Source organism: Rhinatrema bivittatum, chromosome 3 (genome assembly GCF_901001135.1).
Source record: "Rhinatrema bivittatum chromosome 3, aRhiBiv1.1, whole genome shotgun sequence".
Lineage (NCBI taxonomy): Eukaryota > Metazoa > Chordata > Amphibia > Gymnophiona > Rhinatrematidae > Rhinatrema > Rhinatrema bivittatum.
Genome location: NC_042617.1, coordinates 100,247,990 through 100,267,746, shown reverse-complemented (window position 1 = coordinate 100,267,746; position 19,757 = coordinate 100,247,990). Strand labels below are relative to the sequence as shown.

Here is a 19,757-nt window from a genome sequence, read left to right as displayed (position 1 = left end):
TTACAAAGAGACCAATAATTTAAAGTATATAATTTATATTTTGGGATCTTTCAAGCAGAAGTCAACCCCAGTAAGGAATAATTTAAAAATAGAACAGAATCGTACACATAAGGAAGAGAACTAGGGCTTGAAAGCACTAGTCGAATGGAGTTTAGTATCTTAAAAACATTCTGGATGCAACCAACTTTATGAACTTTGCAGAGTTAGAGAAAAAAAAAACGCATAAGGCAAGGGAGGCAAAAAATATACCGGCAAAAGAAACTATGAAGGCTTTTTTATATATATATATATATATATATACACCAATGTGCAGAGCTTCCTGTAAAAATAAATGCCTTTTGACATTTTATATCAAAGAGATCCTTGTGAAAGACAAAACCTGCTCAAAAGCTTTTAAACTAGGTGGATTATGTTATGTTGTAGGACCAGTGATCAAGAGCTTCATGCTCTGACACATCTAGAGAGCATGCTATCAGATTTAGCAAAAGTTATGACATTTAAGTTGCTTTTTATTTTTATTTACATAAAGCATATGACCCATAAAAGATACTTTATTAAACAAAAATGAAAATGATACAAATTATGATTAATATGTATTTCTAAAATACAGCAAATAATTATTACAATATAATGGAAAATAAATCACATTTAGCTATAAATTTTAAATTAAATTGCAATCTAAATTCATTTAATCAGAAAATAAAATCTCTTGTAAATCAGTTTATAGGGGTGTAGACTAGTTTGTGTCAAAATGCAATAAATCCTGCTAAATCTGGAATTTTTAAGGGAAATGCCTACTCTCTTGCTGCAAACTTGATCTCTACACACACACACACACACACACACACACAGACTCTCATATATATATAAAACCAGAACAGTTTTGAATTACTTTTCATCATCACAAGATGGCAGCCATCAGACACTTGAGAAAGCTTCCCAAGACTCATCAACAGTGAGTGGGGTATTTATTAGACTGTTGGTTTGGCTTGCATACCTTCCAAAATATAATTTTTTCCAGATTGTTCCACTAAGTTATTGTTCACTGTGCAGCATCCTTAATTTTGTGTCACTGGTACATATCAAGTGCTGCCTGGCTGATATGGTAAGGAGTCAAATGAGTAAAATAAGCCTTAAAGAAATCTACTCACTGACCTCAGAAGTTGTGAAGGAAGTCCATTAAAGCCTTCCTGAGAGTATATTGTACAGGACCTACTTTCATAAACAGAACAAAAATTATAGTTTACATGACAGTTGATTGACTAAGGGATTGTTGTTAATCCTTGGCCATATATAATATATTGATATGCACATAAACTTATTCAACTGTTATTACTGAAATTATACACATATGATCAACTTACAAATTTTAATTCAGACACTGATCTGCTTTTTTGTCCTTCAAAAGCAAAACCCTCTTTCCTAAAAAATGCACCCAAACATTAAAATAGTTTATCACATACATGCATACTGTTTGATTTTCTCTCTAGGACTTCTTAAATCTCTGCAGTTTTAGTCTTCTTGGTTGATTTTCTATTCCTTTCTTGCTTTCTTGGAATAGTTCTTCCAAAGGACTATGGTTAATTTTTAAATGAGAGGATGTAGGAATTAAGGGTAATTCTTGAGTGTCTGTGGCTGGCTTGTTTTGGTTTGTGTGCTCCATGGTATTTTTCATAAGAACAGGTCTTAAGGGGATTGAATTCAAAGTAAGCAATTCTTCATTGGATGAGGCTTCAACCAAAACATTAGATGACATGGGATTCAGCAGTGACTTCTCAGTAGCTGGCATTAAAGAACTGGCATTTCTCTCTTTCATTACCATCTCCCAAGGGATAAATATATTCTTTCCAAAAGATGCTTTCTTGCAAAAGTCTTGCTTTTCCTCAGAGTAATGTCTGTTTTGTTTTTGTTGCATTATAGTTGATCCTTGACTTTGTTTTGGGTCTGGCGGTGCTGACTCACAGCTCCAAGAACTGTTCCTGTCTAAGAGTTCTGCCTCTAACCGCTCCACAAAATGAGGATTTTGCTGGCTGCTAGCATCATCTGGCTGTCTCTGATTAACATAATTTTCCATTTCTGAACCAGGAGGCTCCAAGTTGCTCTCAGCTGTATTTTTGTAATCATTTATTGGCTGTCCTGCATGCCTACATTTTGTTTCAGATTGTGAATTGGAAGAAGTTAGATGTTCACACTTCCTGTACTCAGTCTCGTAGTCCTCTGCTCCTAGAGTTTTTTTCATGGTTGTTGTGCTGATCTTTTTAATGCTGTCGATAAAAAAAATATATATAAAAAGTTAAAGCTGATTTTCATTTCAGTGTACTACTCTGCAACTTCAGAAAGACTGCTAGGATATTATCAAAGTCTATCCGTTTGAATTTCCACTGCACTAGGGGAATCCTTTATATTAATGACTCACTTGTGAGGGAGTTCAAGTTTTCTTCCAACTAGCTGAGCCAGATTCATTACAGATCTTAAGGGTCAACAGTGTATTACAGTATCAAATTCCAAGACCAGCTGAATAAAAACTCAGAACACTGTACATAACAAAGCAGATTCTATTTCTCTAGGTTCAACATGTTTTTTTTGTTGTTTTAATTTCTCCCAGGACATCTAATGATATTAAATTGTTATTTAGCTGATATTAAAACTGCTTATCAGGCATACTGGTAGAATTAAGGTAAGAATATATTCTCCAGAAAGAAATTGAAAAAAAAAAGTATTAAGAAGATGATGAAGTCATCGGCAGTCTACCACAGTGTCAGTTTCTAAATAGAATATATGATAAAAATGTAAAACAGAAAGGCGGTAAAGTTAACTACACATAGAGATAAAAAAGCTATATCAGTATAGCTTAAACCACAAAAATAAACCAGCTGAGGTGGGTCTTCCTTATGTTGGGTTAGGATACTGCGGAGGCAAAGTCATCAGTAAGGATGACACCTGGTGTCCAAATTTAGAGCCCATGATAGAGGGTTTCAAAGGAGCCCTAGTGTATGATTCCTGGTTTCAGGCTGCTAGGAACAGTAGGAGGGAAGGTCTGCTAAAATAAAGGGAAAATTCTTGCAGATCATAGTACCACAATCCAGGCACTGGTTCTGATTGAGCTGTAAGAAAAAGGAGAAAGAAGGAACTACTGGATCAGAAAAAACCTAACAATCTCCTCCCCCCATATTACTACAGGCTCACAAATGGGAAAAAAAACCTTCAGATATTTCTAATTACCCAGATTAGTTTGGTCTAGGACACAAAATACATTTTTACCTTTCTTCGCTGCCTAAAAATAAGAGCTTCTGGTAGACTGAACATTGACTGGCAAGGTAATAGCCTGTCTAGAGGAGTGGCTTGCCTCAGATTGGTAAAGCAATAAGTGACAAAAGGCCATGTCCAAAAAGGAGTTTGTCTAGTTTATGTGCTTATGGAAATAAGGTCCTAAAAGTCCTGCCAAGAGGGGATTATTACTATAAGGCCCTTTGTCTTATTTGAGACATATCTAGTCTATTACAGTCCTGGTCTCCCTCTGGATTTAAGCTTTTTGAATTCTGCCAGAGGCAGATGGAAGACCCCTAGAGGAAAATTAGGGGACTCTCTCCGTAGAGTGGAATGAATGAATTAAGAGAGCTTTCCACTAGACTTATGCCTATAAAGTTTAGAATCCCTGACTACTGAATTATGTATTGATCTCACAGAAGTCCTAGATCACCAAGATACATTGGAATAAGCATTCTTGATCTGCCAGTGATCATGCTTTCGTTGGGAGAGGAGTGAGAAACCACAAATACCTATTGAGCTAGAAATACATGAAAAGTATTCAATATAAGAAGGAACTCAAACTAATTCCGTACAGTTGTACTCAAATCAAAATATTCAACTGTGGATGGAGTGAGTTTATTGGTTAATTCACAGGTTTATAGACACATCACTTTCAATGGAGTCACTAACCCGCTATTTCTACATTCTCCTTTTTCCATCTCTGATGCAACGGTAAATTACACCCTTTTCTATTAGAAAAAGTCCGGTGTTCAACTATCTATGCCCTTGTAATATCTTGGGTAGACTACAAAAACACATTTTGGGGTGGTTTATCTTTTTAAAGTTAGACTCCAAAAGATTCAGAATACCGAAGCGTTCTTAATTGCTGGTGATGGTTTAAGAGATCATATTAGACCAACATTGGAAAAAAAAACCTCCCTTGGCTTCCAATTTGTTTCAGGACCCAATTAAAATTGCTTTATTGACAGTGAAAGCTATGAATAATCTGGTACCCTGTTATCTGAAGGAGAGGCTAATGAGGTCTATTCTGAATGGGGCAGTTAGGTCAGCTGATGAAGGCTCCCTTTCCTCCAGGTAAAATTAGAGAGTACATGGAACCGATCGCTCTCGTATGCTGCCACATTTTGTGGAACTTACTACCTAAAGAAGCACATTTTAAAGCAAATTAATATTTGACAGTAAAACAGTTTATTTATATTTATTGCTTTTTCTTAAAGCTCAGGGTGATTTACATAATAAATAAATTACAGCAAATTAAAAATTTTTAAAACAATCCTAACAGCCACAAGCTTTTTAATCTGCTGTTGCACAACTTTATGTACCATCCCCTTAACCCCAGTACATCTCATCATGCTTGGTTTAATCCTAGAAATCTACTAAGATATAGCATCAATCACATATCTATTGTATAAAATCCAGTATACCACCCTTCCAATAACTCCTTATTCTCCACTTGTCAACTAACCCATCATAATTCAAGAATAAAACTTCATAAACAGCCAGGCTTTAACACACTGCCTGAATGATAAATAATTCTGTGGTGATTATAGATCATCAGGAAGGGTGTTCCACAGTTTAGGAGCAATGGCAGAAAAAGCATTCTCCTAAATGTGTTAAAACTGTTTTTAATAATTAATATGGGCTATTCTCATGCTTTGCTGGGCTTGAGTTTGACGTTATCGCTGTTCTAAGATTTGCTCCTTATAGAATATTATTTGTTTAAACTATGCTAAAAGTAAGTTTTTATGTGACTATTTATTAGATTATAAGTTTTAGATTATTTATTGGGAAACTGGTAGTTATATTTTTATTATTTTCATTATTATTTTATTTCCATGTTTTATAGCTATTTTATGTATTTATTATGCTGTGAACCACTTTGAGCTAATATTGGAAAGGTGGTGCAGAAGTTTGAGGAATAAACAATAAATGAAACAGTTTTCCTTGCTTGTATGGACCCAGAGGTGTAACCAGTGGATGAGATTGTAATACGTTTTTGCCCTTCTTAATACAGAAGTATAGAAGGAAAGGACTGAACTGTGTTGATAAATTCCAACCAACTTCTTTTGGATGAATGTAAATTGGCTGCTTATTCTTTTGTAAATAATTGCAAATTATTTCTAAATAAAAGAAAATGTCTTTGGGAATATCAAGCACTTGAGTGGCATTTATTTATGGGAAACAAGGACAAATAAATTATTCACCCTACTGGATGGTGTTGAAGATTATTTTCCCGCCCTTTGTCATTCTAAGATTGAACATAAGATTTGCAATTCAGGGTCAGACCAAAGGTCTATCAAGCCCAATATCCCTCTTCCAACAGTAGCCAATTCAGATCACACGTACCTGGCAGGATCCCAAAAGGCCAATAGATTCCATGCTGCGTATCCCAGGATAAGCAGTGGCTTTCCCAAAGTCAACTTCAATAATGTTTTATGGATGTTTTCTCCAGGAAATTGTCCAAATCTTTTTTAAATTAGCTACATTAACAGCTATTATCACATCTCCTGGCAACAAATTCCAGAGCTTAACTATGTATTAAGTAAAAATTATTTTCTATTTGTTTTAATTGTACTACCTAGTAACTTCATTATGTGTTCCCTAGCCTTTGTACGTTTTGAAAGAGAAAATAACCAATTTGCGCTTACCTGCTCCATGCCACTCATTATTTTATAGACCTCTATCATGTCTCCCCCTCAGCAGTCTCTTCTCCAAGCTGGAGTCCTAAACTCTTTAGCTTTTCCTCATAAAGGGAAATATTCCATTCCCTTTATCATTTTGGTTGCTTTTCTTTGTACCTTTTCTAATTCTACTATATGTTTTTTGAGATGCGGTGACCAGAACTGTACACAATACTCAAAGTGCAGTTGCAATAGGGGCTTCCTCCCTAACTTCTCCTAGGTAGTTTGGTTCACAGATGGAATGATTAGAAGGCCACCACCTTCATAGGGAGGCTTTTCCATGCATCCACTCCTCTCTCTCTGTGTTGCGGCCCCGGTCGCGGCACTTGCGACCGGGACCTTACCTCGATCTTCCGGGTTTCGGACTCGCTGCAGGGGTCCGCCGGCTCCCGGGCCTGTTCTTTGGCGGCACTTCCGCGGGGGCGATGCTGCCGGGACGCCCCAGCCAGCTGCCCTCCTCCTAGGCGCGAGCGCAAAGAGCCTGAACTTGCAAGCCCTTTCCCGCCACTCAATACTCCGCCCACCTCAGTGACATCAGACGCCGGTGGGTATGTAAGGCCGGCGCCTGCCTCGGTTAGATGCCTTGCAACGAGGTTACCTTGGGGTTCCTAGTTGCTGTGTGCCTCGGAGTTTGCTAACGTCTGTTGGTATCTCGCTTCAGTTCCAGCCTTGTTCCTGCTTCTGTGCCTTGCTTCAGTTCCAGCCTGGTTCCTGCCTCAGTATCCTGCTTCCGTTCCAGCCTGGTGCTAGCCTTGGTACCTTGCTTCGGTACCAGCCAGGTACCTGTCTCAGTATTCTGCTTCAGTTCCAGCCTGGTGTCTGCCTTGATCCCGGATCATCATCTCTGCGTCCCCGCTCGCCTAAGGCCCAGCGGCCGGGCTCCTACGGGCTCCTCCCGGGGGAGTCTTGCCTTCCAGGATGAAGACATCTTCACTGATCTCCTAAGTCCCAGCGGCCGGACTCCTACGGGCTCCTCCCGGGGGAGTCTTGCCTTCCAGGATGAAGACATCTTCACTGATCTCCTAAGTCCCAGCAGCCCGACTCCCACGGGCCCCTCCTGGGGAGTACGGGTTTCCAGGGTGAAGGCCTACTCCTTCACCTGGTCCAGTGTCTGCCTCCTGGCCTGCACCTCTCTCCACGGAGACAGTGGTCCACCTTTTCCAGTCTCCGCCAGGCCGGCCCAAGAGTCCACTACACACTCACAACACTCTGTAAAGAAATATGTCCTTAGATTACTCCTTAGTCTATCCTCTTTCACCCCCATCCCATGACCCCAAGTTCTAGAGCCTCCTTTCCATTAAAAGAGGCTCACCTCTTGTGCATGGAAACCTTGAAGCTATTTAAATGTCTTCTTCATATCTCCCCTATCCTGCCTTTCCTCTAGGGTATACATATTTAGATCTTTAAGTCTAACCCCACATGCTTTAGACTAAAGACCACTGACCATTTTAGTAGCCACTCTCTGGGTCAACTCCAACCAGTTTATATTCTTTTGAAGGTATGGTTTCCAAAACTGTATAGCAGTATTACAAATAAGGTCTCACCAGCTCCTTATACAGGGGCATTATCATCTGCTTTTTTCTGCTGACCATTTCTCTCCCTGTGCACCCAAGCATCTTTCTGGCTTCTGCTGTCATCTTGTCTACCTGTTTGGCCATCTTAAGATCATTAGATATGATAAACTCCAGGTCTCACTGTTGTATGCTTAGAAGAATTTCACCCCTATAGGAGAATCACTATATTCTTAGGGATAATGAGCTCCAAGAACTCAATCACTTGTGACGTACTTCCTGCTTTCCAAATCAAAAGGGATGGCTTTCTCAATCTTTTGACAGATGAAGAGATGTATGCATCTCAGAAGGATAACATTTATCCTTTTCTTACAAGAAGGATCTGATAGAACACTTATCACAGAATTTCTACTGGAACACTGAAGACAATTCCCATCAGATGAAGAGTTCCTATGAAGCTATGAGTCTAAAATACAGATAGGCATACAGTTAAGACACAGTGGGCTAGGAGATGAACTAAACTAGCATGAAAGCATAGAAACAACCTCTTCAAACTCAAGGATATTTAAGGTCATTTTATCTTTGAATCTAGCGCAAATCAAGATAAGCTGGTACAGATTTACTCTTGTTTGAAAACATCAACAGAACAATTTTCAACATAGTTCCCTTCAAAGTAAGAATCATATAGGCAATATTTAGATGCAACTGCAAGTGGGTGCTCTCACTGATGTTGATGTAAACATACTCAATATATTCAAAGTGGGTATCTGGAATAGCACCTGAAGAAAGATGCCTGGTGCAGCTTGTGAGCACAAATCACACAGTTCAGCCTTCCATCCCCCTTAATTTTATAAGTTGTATTGAATATCCCTGCAATAACAGCTTGAAAAGCTTTACAGCAGGGGTCATGCAATTTTTAAAAGATGGGTCACTTCTCTAGCATTTCAAATCACCTAGAGGGCCCATGGTGAAGGGAAGGAGAGAGCTCTTCTGAGTTGTCTGCTGAGAAAGGTTTGAGGGGAGAACCATGTCTGGCCTTTTTGTTGATTTGAAATAGTGGAGAAATGAGGCAGAAAGGGGTAGAGCTCCCACAGGTGTGGCAAATAGAGTGTCAGTAATAATATTTCTAGATTTCTCTAAAGTTGGCAATCCTGCCACACTCCCAGTAATTGCCCCTTGCCTCCCCCAATATCTGCCTGCCTAGGGGAGTAGGAGGTAGGAAGGGTGGATGAATGGTGGAATGGGGTATTTGTGTGTGTTGTACTCTCTCACTCACACCTCCCTCTCTTATCCCTTTTCCCCACCTTTCCTCCCCCTCTCTTGCACATGCCAGATTCATGGGATCAGCAAAACAATACTTTCTGGAGACCCTAATCCAGGCAGAGACTCTTGGACTTGGTATCTGGCTTGTGATAATAAAGATTTTGGCATTCTATGCCTCCAAAGCCTGTATTCCTTAGTGGATGATATCCATGTGACCTCTCTCCCAGCTCACAAGAGATGGTGGCACAGAAACCACAATTCTTATCTGGCTTATCTGGGTAAAATTCTTATCTGGCTTTTCCTGGCAGCCCTGCAGAACCCAGTGCCTTCCTCCCCATGGCCTATTCACTCTCTACATTGCTGAAAGCTCCTTATGGCTGTGCTGCAGCCTTTCTGCCTGTCTTCGGCCAAAGTGGCTCCCCCTGTATTAGCAGCACTAATGCCAGCAATGCATAACACAGCCAATTAGTAGTGGTCTTGCACCATTATAGTCTGCTCATGTTGCTCTGATGTGCTGCCACTTTCACTTCTGTCTTCAAGTATCTGAGCTAGCGGTAACAGCGGAATATGCTCCCACTCCCACTGCCACAACTGCAGGACAGATTAAGCTTCTTCTGTCATCATTGCTTTGGGCCAGATTATGCTCCTGCTATCACTGCTGGGAGCCATATGAAATTAAGGCAAGGGCTGCATCTGGTCCTTAGGCCATAGTTTGGGGACCCTTGTTTTACAGTTTCGTCCTGTGGATCCATGGAGATTCTTACAGAGGGGATGTTTGAAACTGCTAGGAGTCCAAGGCAGTTTGAGATTAACTACAGAGAATGGGGATTCTCCCAGTGTGGAACATCCCAATCACACCTAAGCCTTCTGAACTATGCGTTGAACGTTCCAAGTACATATGCATCAGGGCCTCAGGTGGTATTTTAAATTCTTTAGCCTTAACTTATAAATCAAATCCTTTAAACCTTTTCAAACTGACAGCTTTTTAGAAGAGGCCAATTCCTTGCTCCTGTTTCCAAATTTTCATTAAAACAGCTGAGATTTGCTTTTATAGAGCTTGGTTGCCATTGGATTTCTTCATAGACCCTGGGGGTCTTTTCAGCATGTTTCCGAGCTAACGTAGAACAGGATTTAGACTTCTCAGCCAGATAGGCAAAGAATTTTTCTTGTTGGGACCTGACAGTTTAAGGTGACATCCTCCATTAAGTCTTCATTAGTATGTATCATGACCTGCTCCCAAACACTGACAACAGATTGTGTGACAATCAGCAAGACATTGTGTATCTATACCAGGAGAATGTGAATCCACTAACCTGATTCTATATCTGCAAAAACAACAGATGCAAGGGTTTTGCATTTAAAATACATTTTAAATAAGCAAGATGATGGAAACGAAACTAAAAGGCAAGTTTGCTTACAGGGTTCTCCGTAGACAGCAGGATGAATTAGCCATAATATGTGGGTGACATCATCCAATGGTGCCAAACATTCCCGGTGGGTATTAAGCATGGCTAATTCATCCTGCTGTCTACGGAGAACCACATTTATGTAAGCAAACTTGCTTTCTCTATCAACAAGCAGGGCTAAATTAGCCATGGTATATGGGGAGTCCCAAGCTGAGGGATGCGTGGAGGAACACTTACTGAAAAAGCAACCCAGACCCCTTGTGGAGAGAGGATTACTAGTTACTAGTTAAACAGGCTGTGCAAAACTGCTTGCCCAAAACTACTTCTTGTCAGATTATCTATACAGTAATGGATTGTGAATGTATGAACTGATGACCAAGTTGTAGCTTTGCAGATGTCTTCAATGGACACAATTCTTAGAAAAGCCACTGAGGTAGCCATGGTTCTTACTTGATGAGCCTTGACAGAGTCTGTGATCTGGATGCCAGCTACAGCATATCAATGTGTGATACAGTGTTATGGGGTAGACAGGAAGGGCTTGGATTTCCTCCAGCAGGAGTAGGGCCAGACTCAGGGGCAGGGACTATCTGGGCCTTCTGCCTCTACCAGCCACTTCTCCTGCAGGTTGAGCTGGAACAAAGTACAGGCTGGGAGCTGGATACAGGCAGGGCTGGAGACAAGGACTGGAAACAAGGGCAGGCTGAGCCAGAAAACAAGGGCAAGGCCAGGACTAGACAAGGAATGGAGAAGGTCAGAAAAAGACAAGGACTGGAAAAGGACAGGACTAGACAAGGCAACAATAAACAAGAAAGCCCAAACAGGGCACAAGGCTGGCTAAGTGAACCTAGTAGGGCCGCAAGGCAGATTAGGGAAGCCCAAGAGACAACCAAGCATGGCAGGAAGGCCTGAAAGGCTGCAGAGCAAGACCAGAAGGCCTGGAAGGGTACAGAGCAAGGCCGGCAGGCCAGAATGCCACAGAGCAAGGCAAGAGGCCAAGGTAGGCTGCAAGACAGGCCAGAAAGCAGAGGTAGGCCGTAAGGCAAGTCAGAATAGCAAGGCAATGATGGCCAGGTCAAGGAGCCAAGGTCAAAATGAAGAGGCACCGAGGGAATGGACAGGCTGGGTTAAGTAGACCTGGATTTGCCACTCCATGGGATCAGCAATAGGGTGGCTAGAGCAGCTGTGAGCAAGGCTTGCTGATAACCTCTGCTGGTGGGGGGAGGGGCTGTGTAGCAGACCAAATCACAGCCAGTTGGACAATGTGCACTTGGCAATGCTATTCCAAGTCTGTTAGGATTGTATGAGATGAACAGCTGAAAAGCCCAACGAAGCGGTTGTCCTCTTTAGATAATAGGCCAAAGCACTTTTATAATCCAGTGAATGGAGTGCCTTCTCCCTCTTATATACATGAGGCCTTGGAAAGAATGTGGGTAACACAATGGCTTCATTTAGATGACAGGCCAAAACTACTTTTGGTAGAAACTTGGGATGAAAACTGCAGGTACAGAGAGTAATGAACTAATGCTTGCAGTTCGCTGACTCTTCTAGTTGACATGATAGTTACTAGGGACACCACTTTCCACATAAGAAACTTTAAAGAAGCTGACTAATGGTTCATAAAGTGGCTTTATTAATTGTGTCAAAGAAATTGAGATCCCAGGGCACCAGTGACCGAAGATGACATATGCCAAAATACCTCTCATGAACTTTCAACACTAGAGGATGTATGGGGATCAGTTTGTCATGCACTTGAATATGGTAAACTGCATTGACATAGAAATGCATCTTGACTGATGATGCACTGAGACCTGTTTTTTTTTTTTTTTTTTTAACAGCTTTCAAATGATTCGTAAGTTGGCCCCTTTTTTGGCTAAGTCAGACTTGAAAATGTTGTGTAGTGTCTTCATTTTATCTTGAACTTATTATTGCAATTCTATGTATATAGAAAGTAACTTGAAACAAATTCAATTATTACAAAATACAGCGGCAGGAACTATATTTGGCACTTCAAATTTGATAATGTATTACCTTTACTTTGAGAACGACATTGGTTGCCACTTCATTGTCTGATAATTTTTAAGTAACTATGTCTAAAGTTTAAAGCCTTACCTAGGGAAAGCTGAACTATTTTGCAAACCTTTTAATGCCCTATAAGCCAAACAAAACTTTAAGATCATCATAAAAGGAAGTACTGAGCTTACTCTCACCAACAGAAATTATTTTGGAGAGGATAAAAGAAGGTATTTTCCAGTATCACTCCCTCCTCTAGTATAGAACTCTCTGCTGCTTTAATTTTGCACAGGGTAGTTTTTGAAATTTAAGAAGATGATCAAAACTTGGCTGTATAAACAGGTTTATGATTAAAGATTTGAATGTTTCTGTTTTTAGATTTACTTTGCAGGAATTTTATAATTTTGATGTTTTATTACTGTATGTCAGTGGTTCTCAACCGGTGTGTCGCCAAGAACACGCAGGTGTCGCCACACTTCCCGGTCCCCCGCTGACCCAGCTGCTCCCCGGTCCTCCTCCGCCCGGGCTTAAAATGCTGTCAGCCCGGATGGAACGCGGCAGGACAGCTGGAGTCGGCGGTATCGGCATGGTCTCTTCTTCCCGCCCCCCCCACCCCCCCACTGCCCGGAAGAGGAAGTGGTGAGCATCAGGTGCGTGCGCGGGAAGAAGAGATCATGCTAGTGTGGTCAGAATCGGCCCGAAGAACAGAACTGTCACCTGAAAAAACAAGGAGAGAGAGAGGCCCCCGAGGAGCGGGTACCTCTGGTAAGTCCGAGGAGGCAGAGTAGCTTAGGTAGTGAAACCCTTGCTAACTCGATGTGTTAGCAAATTCCAAGACCTTAAATATCCGTCGCCAGTGACGTCATCTTCGGGGGATGGCCCCGAGTTTCGTGCCAATGCCGGTACTTCAATCGGGGCCGCGCGTGCCCCTAGGTCTCCAGGAAACATGGTGGATGCAGCGTCGAGTCGGTCCGGGAACGCCCGAGGGCAAGTGGCAGGAGAACGCCGTGGCAGCCAATCTTTCCACAGATGGAGAGGGAGGCGCCAGAGGTAAGGAGGGCGGAGAGAGGGTGTTGGGCACTGACTGACACAACAGATACTCACAGGATGCAACAAGGGCTGAAGCAACTGATCTCACTTAATGCAGACACACCACTGGAGAATCATCACATTGAGGCATGCCATATGCCACAAGATAACCGGGTGTTCTCGGGCCAGGACTTGATCCCGCTTGTAGTATGTTCTGGATTAAAGGGTCAAAGGCAGAACAGCCACTCTGATGGGAGAAACATTTTCTCCTCCATGGAATCTATTCATGCCCTGATGAACTTGATTCTTTGGATAGGAACAAGGTTCAACTTGAAGAAATTGATTATGAATTCTAATGACTGAAGGAGCTGGATCATCTTTTTTAGGGAGTCCACCAGAAGGACCCATCACTAGCCAGTTGTTCAGGTAAGGAAAGAGACAAATTCTCTGGGAACAAAAATGTGTCGCCATTATTGCTAGGCATTTCATGAAGATCCTCAGGGCTGCTGAAAGCCCAAAAGGGATGACGTCGTATTGGTAGTGAGAGAAATCCATAAACAAAACAAATATTTTCAAGGAGAGTGATGGATGGGTGTATGTGTTTACTCATACTTCAGATCCAAGTTGCACATCCAGTCTCCCGCTTGAATGAAGGGCAGGATGTGTTTCAATCCCGGGCCGAGGGGTTTCCCGGCCGGGATCTCCTACCAGGCCAGACAGGTCCCTTGACGGGCGGCCGCGGAATTGCGCGGGCTGCGGCGCGTCTCTCCCCACATCCGAAAAGCAGTGTCGGGGAGAGCGCGGCAGGACCTGCCCCCTTAAAGGGGCCGAGGCGGGAAAGTCGGGTCGGCCCCGGAGGTGACGTCAGACGCCTGGGGAGATTTAAACCTCTCCCCGGGAAAGCTCTCTGCCTTTGCAACAAGGTTTTCCTGGTGCTGTTAGTGTTCTGTTTTGTCTTCGCCTACCTTGACCCTTCCTGGATTTGCCTTGCCTGCCGCCTGCCCTGACCTTTGCCTGGAACTGGACTTTGCTTTGCCTGCTGCCTGCTCGGACCTTTGCCTGGAACTGGACTTTGCCTTGCCTGCCCTGACCTTTGCCTGGAACTGGACTTTGCTTTGCCTGCCGCCTGCCCTGACCTTTGCCTGGAACTGGACTTTGCTTTGCCTGCCGCCTGCCCTGACCTTTGCCTGGAACTGGATTTTGCTTGCTTGCCGCCTGCCCTGACCTTTGCCTGGAACTGGACTTTGCTTTGCCTGCCCTGCCGCTTGCCTGGAATTGGACTTTGCCTTGTCTGCCGCCCGCCTCGACCTTGCCTGGAACTGGACTTTGTCTTGCCTGGCGCCTGTATTGAGTTACTGCTCCACCTCCCGGAAGGGAATTCATCTGGACATCTCCCCGGTGAGTACCCTCCGGACCAAGGATCCACAACTGATTGGGTTTGGAACAGAATGTGAAGGTAGCTCATTTTGGAGTTATTCCAAAACAGGCTGTTGTTCAGTCTTCTTAAATCCAGGCTAAAGCTCAAGTCCCATGATTTCTTAGGGATAAGGAAGTTATTGGAGTAGAACCCTTTGCTAAGTTCTTTGAGAGCAACTGTGAAGCAACTCTACCCCGATAAGGAACTAGGTCGATTGAGATGGATCCGGACTGAAGGCTAAATATTGGTGCGATGCTGAGGGATGGGAGAAGTGCAATTTTGAGGACTCATCAGTCCTTGGTAATCTTCTGTTTGTCTGAAATTAGGCGTCTCACATTTTTTTCCTGCAGGGCCTCCCTGAATATGGAATGCTCTCCCATATTCTTTGTGGGCGATTGAAGATATAGCAGTGCTTACCTGTAACAGGTGTTCTCCGAGGACAGCAGGATGTCAATCCTCATACATGGGTGATATCTGAGGAGCTCAGCATGGGAAACTTATGTCAAAGTTCCTAGAACTTTAACTGAGCTTCGTTGAGCATGCCAACAGTATGCATTATACCATGTGTTCTCTTGAGGTCCCTTCAGTCTAATAATTTAGCTAAAGAAAATCCATAAAGTTGAGATCCCACTCCATGGGAAGGTGTGCAGGTCTGATGAGGACTAAAATCCTATTGTCCTCGGAGAATACCTATTACAGGTAAGCAATTCTGCTTTCTCCAAGGACGAACAGGATGGCAGTCCTCTCACATGGGTGAAACCCAAGCTATAGGGGGCCCCCAACAAAAAAGAGGGACAACAAAAGCAGTGCCAACAGGCACAACACAGCAATATTCTTTGTTGTAACAGGCCTTTTTTTATTTGTACATACCCTAAGGGGGGCAGCCTGGCACAAACACAATGGACCCTAGGTGGGAACAAAGTTGGGATCCACACCTTAAACAAGTTCCAGAGTACAGACTGGCCAAACCTGCTGTTGTTTTGGCCATTCTTGTCCAAATAGTAGTGTGATGTGAATGAATGGAGAGAACTCATCGCAGCCTTGCAGATCTCCATGGGGACTGATCGCAGGTGAGCCATCAATGCTGCTATGGCTCGGACAAGGTGAGCCTTGACATGGCTCACAAGAGTCAAGCCCACCCAGGTGTAACAAAAGGAGATGCAATCAGCTAGCCAACTGGAGAGTGTCTAACAATGATGATCCCCAGCTTGTTCTAATCAAATGAAACAAAAAACTAGGCGGGCTTTCTATGGTTTTCTGTCTGATCCAGACAGTAGGACAAGGCTCTTTTACAGTCCAAACTGTGCAGTGCTTGTTCAACTTAGTGAGACTGAGGCCTGGGGAAAAATGTTGGAAGGCCAGTTGACTGGTTAAGATGAAATTCTGATACCACCTTAGGCAGAGCACCCTATCATGAAAAAACAGTGAAAGGTGAATAAGTCACCATAAGGCCTGAAGCTCACTGCCCCCCTGCGTTGAAATAGCCACCACCAAACATACAACCTTCCAGGTCAGGTACTTTAGGTCACAGGAGCACAGTGGCTCAAAGGGAGCTTTTATCAGCTAGGACAAAATCATGCTGAGGTCCCATGATACAACCAGAGGTCTGATGGAAGGCTTCAAATGAAGCAGATCCTGCATAACTAAAAACTGGACAGAAATGGGCTTAACTTCTACAAGGTGATGATATGCACCAATTACATTAAGATGCACTCTAACCAAGTTGGTCGTAAGACCAGCTTCAGAAAGATGTAGAAGGTAGTCAAGTAGTTTTTGTGCGGTGCAAGAGAAGGGATCTAGGGCCTTACACTCACACCACAGAGCAAACCTCCTCCACTTCAGTTCATAGGACTTTCTAGTGGAATGCTTTCTGGAAGCCAAAAGGACATGAAACACATCCTCGAAAAGGCCAAGCAGTTGCAGAATCATTCTTTCAATATCTAAGTGGTGACCGGAGGTTGGGATGGCACATCCTGCCATGAGCCTGAGTGACTAGATCTAGAAAGGCCCCAGTCTAACTGGCTCCTGAATGGACATCTCCTGTAGGAGTGGAAACCAAACTAATGGAGGGGCTATGAGGAACATTGGTAACAAAGTTTTCGTTACCAATGGAACTGGAGGATACACAATAAAGGGTGAAAGCATCCAAGGCTAGCTTGAACAGAGGATCTTGTTCCCTCAGGAGGGCTTCCTCTCCTGAGGAGGCTGGGATAACCATTAAGTCGGTAGCTGTTGCTGCTTCCAATGCCCTTCTGAGCGATTGCGAGCTAACAGGCACAGACACCGATGCCAGTAACAGCAAAGCACCAACGAGCACATGTAGGGAATCTAGCAGTTGCTTGAAAATAGACGGTGTTGCACTCAGTGTCTTCGATGGTCCAACATCGAGACAATGTAGTGCACGTCTCTCCAATTCTTCCTTGAAGATCACAGATGTCAACACTAACTGGGAGGCAAGAGAGGTGACCACATTTTCTTTGGAACAGAGGAGGATCAGTGACACTAGGACCGGTGGAGACCATAGCGAATCCACAGGAGTTTTTGAGGATGAGCTCTTCTCACTACAGAGTCACTTTGGGGTGGTTCTCTGCATCTGCTGTGCTTAACATCATGCATTAATGTGGACCAATTGCTTCTTTGGCTTCCCTTGATGCTTGGCATGGATCTTTCCCAGTGCCAAGGTCAAAGAGGATGAATCCTAGGCCTTCTTTGACTGGGAGGAGCTGGGCGATGGCCTCTCTCTCTGGATTCCCTGCTGGCCATCAACACTGAGGGAGCCAATGGCTTCCTCTCTGATGCTGATGACACCACTTCCATTGGAGTGGCTCCATGGTCCTTCAATATTGATACCTTCCAATGCCAATGGATCTGTCCTTCGGTGCCCTAATAGACATTCCATCAAATCCATGTGGGTTTGTTGTCCTTTGGGGGTCATTTCTGTGCATTTGCGGCAAACCTGGACATCATGTGATGTCCCCAAGTACAGGACACATCTATCACGGGGATCCATGATATAGTCCTTGTGCACTGGGGGAACCGCTGGTACCCTGAAAACATGGCTTTGCGAAACAAAAGGGAAGCCAAATCAAAATCAATGGTGACATACCACCACCCAGAAGAGAACTGACTATGAAAAGAAAGTTAAAGAAACACTTGAAAAGCCTACCTAGATACACTACCAGTGTATCTAGGTAGTGTATCGCAACTACTGGGCTCTCTGAGTAAAAAGAAAGACTGAAGGTACCTTGTGTGGACGCATAATGTAATGCATGCCATGGCCATGCTCAGTGAAGTTCAAAGTTCTAGAAACTTTGACGTTTTCCATGCTGGGCTCCATTGGATGATGTCACCCATGTGTGAGCTGATATCCTGCTCGTCCTCAGAGAATATTACATTTCTTAAGCAAAAGGCTATTCTTTTCTATGAGACTTCTGGATGACTTTACTGGATTTAGTGCTGGGGTGGTTACTGATCAAGATAAGGTAATGTGGTCTTTTGTTTATTTTACTGTTGAAATATGTGTATTGTATTTTATGATTTGAAATTCGCCTAGCACAATTTTATTGATATAAGTAGGCGCTAAATATTTTTAATAAATAAATAAATAGGAAAAGATAAAACCTTCTCTCTACTGGAGGAGTTGCTACCTGGGGATTGAGTTCTGTTAAAAACAGGTTTAGGTTGAGTCTGAGACATTTTAAGCTCACATCTCTCCCACTGACGTCTGTGTACCAGAAGTTGCTGTTGAGATAGTGCAGGTGGAGCACAATACTGCTGAAACTGGCAGAAAAGGCTTATCTAGAAGAAGGCACATTTAAAAGTGAAATAAGAAAGCCTAGAAGAAGATGTTTTTTCAGGTCGTGTCAAAGAAGATTGAGCTGCAGCATGCTACTCCTTAATTTGGGCAACTGTTTCCTTCACCTTGTTTCCAAAGAGATTGTGCCTCAAACAAGGTACATTGGTCAATTTATGAACATCTTCTTGCAAGCTGCTGATTGTCCACCAAGCCATTCGACATACTCCAGCGGCCACTGCAGAAGATCTTCTATAGTATCAAATGATTCATACACCACATGGAGGAGATGATGTTCATATGCCTCTGTGTCCAGATAGTTTTCCTGCTCTCCTTCAAGTGACTCTACCAGTATTTACAATTTATCAGTACAACAGTATAAATATTAAGGCTGTAGAATTGGTGGGCTGCGATGCGGGTGTTGATTATCTGAAAAACCTTTTTCCCAAAACTAACAATCTAAGGTCCTTTCCCAGCAGGGTGTTAGAGAACATTTGAGTCTTGTTGTCCCATTTTTTTATTTATCAAGATTTATAAATTTAATACAAGAAACCTTTGCACAGAAATCCAAGAGATTTACATTAATATTGTTTCATAGTTACATGATTTCTCTTTGATTTACAAGACACAAAAATTAGAAACCTAAACATATCAAGAATCTCTTCTTACGTAGGAAAAAGAGAGGAAAAGAAAATTAAGGAAAACATAAGAAAACAGTTATTTCTTTATCATACGGCTGCTTAACTTCAGGTATTACTAATTATGAAGTACAGGTTATTGCGCCCGAGCCTCAAGAAAGGCCTGTAGTTGTTCTGGGCTGAAGAATATATATATATTCCCAGAGAGTTTTATAATGCATTTACAGGGGTACCGCAAAACATAAGTACCCCCTAATGCTAAAACCTCTGAGCGCATAGCTATGAATCTCTTCCTGTGCTGTTGCGTGGATTTTGTTAAGTCGGGAAAAATCCTAACCTGACCTCCCAAGAATAATACATTCATATTCTTAAAATAATTCTTCATAATTAAACCAAGATCATTTTCTGAAAAAAAGTTACAAATAAAGCAGACCTCTCAATTATTTCAACCCCTGAAGATTCCAGGAAATTAGACAGATAAGACATATCTATCCCTATATTAGGCAATATGGGAGTGCTTCTTTGAGGTAGGAAGAATATTTTTTTAATGAAGGAACTTTATCTGGGGGCAATTTTAGGATCTCTACAACATAAGTTTTAAAAGTCTGAAAAGGTAACTCTCCCATCACCTTTGGGAAGTTGAGGAGTCTTAGGTTTAAGTGCCTTAAATAGTTTTCAACCGACTCAAGCCTTCTTAATGACGAAAGTCTCTCATTGACAGAAACAGCACTCAAATCTT

The 19,757-nt window shown here is 42.5% G+C and overlaps 1 protein-coding gene across 8 annotated transcripts in view; it reads right to left on the bottom strand.

Moving 5' to 3' along the window:
• Window positions 1-286: 286 nt before the first annotated feature.
• SLX4IP (SLX4 interacting protein) overlaps window positions 287-19,757 on the bottom strand; it is a 343,277-nt gene continuing 323,806 nt past the window's right edge. For all 8 annotated transcript variants that reach the window (XM_029593534.1, XM_029593540.1, XM_029593533.1 and 5 more), the window contains one exon: window positions 287-2,264. In XM_029593534.1, the coding sequence (XP_029449394.1) occupies window positions 1,487-2,264 (778 nt within the window). In that variant the 3' untranslated portion in view covers window positions 287-1,486. The remainder of the gene's footprint in view (window positions 2,265-19,757) is intronic.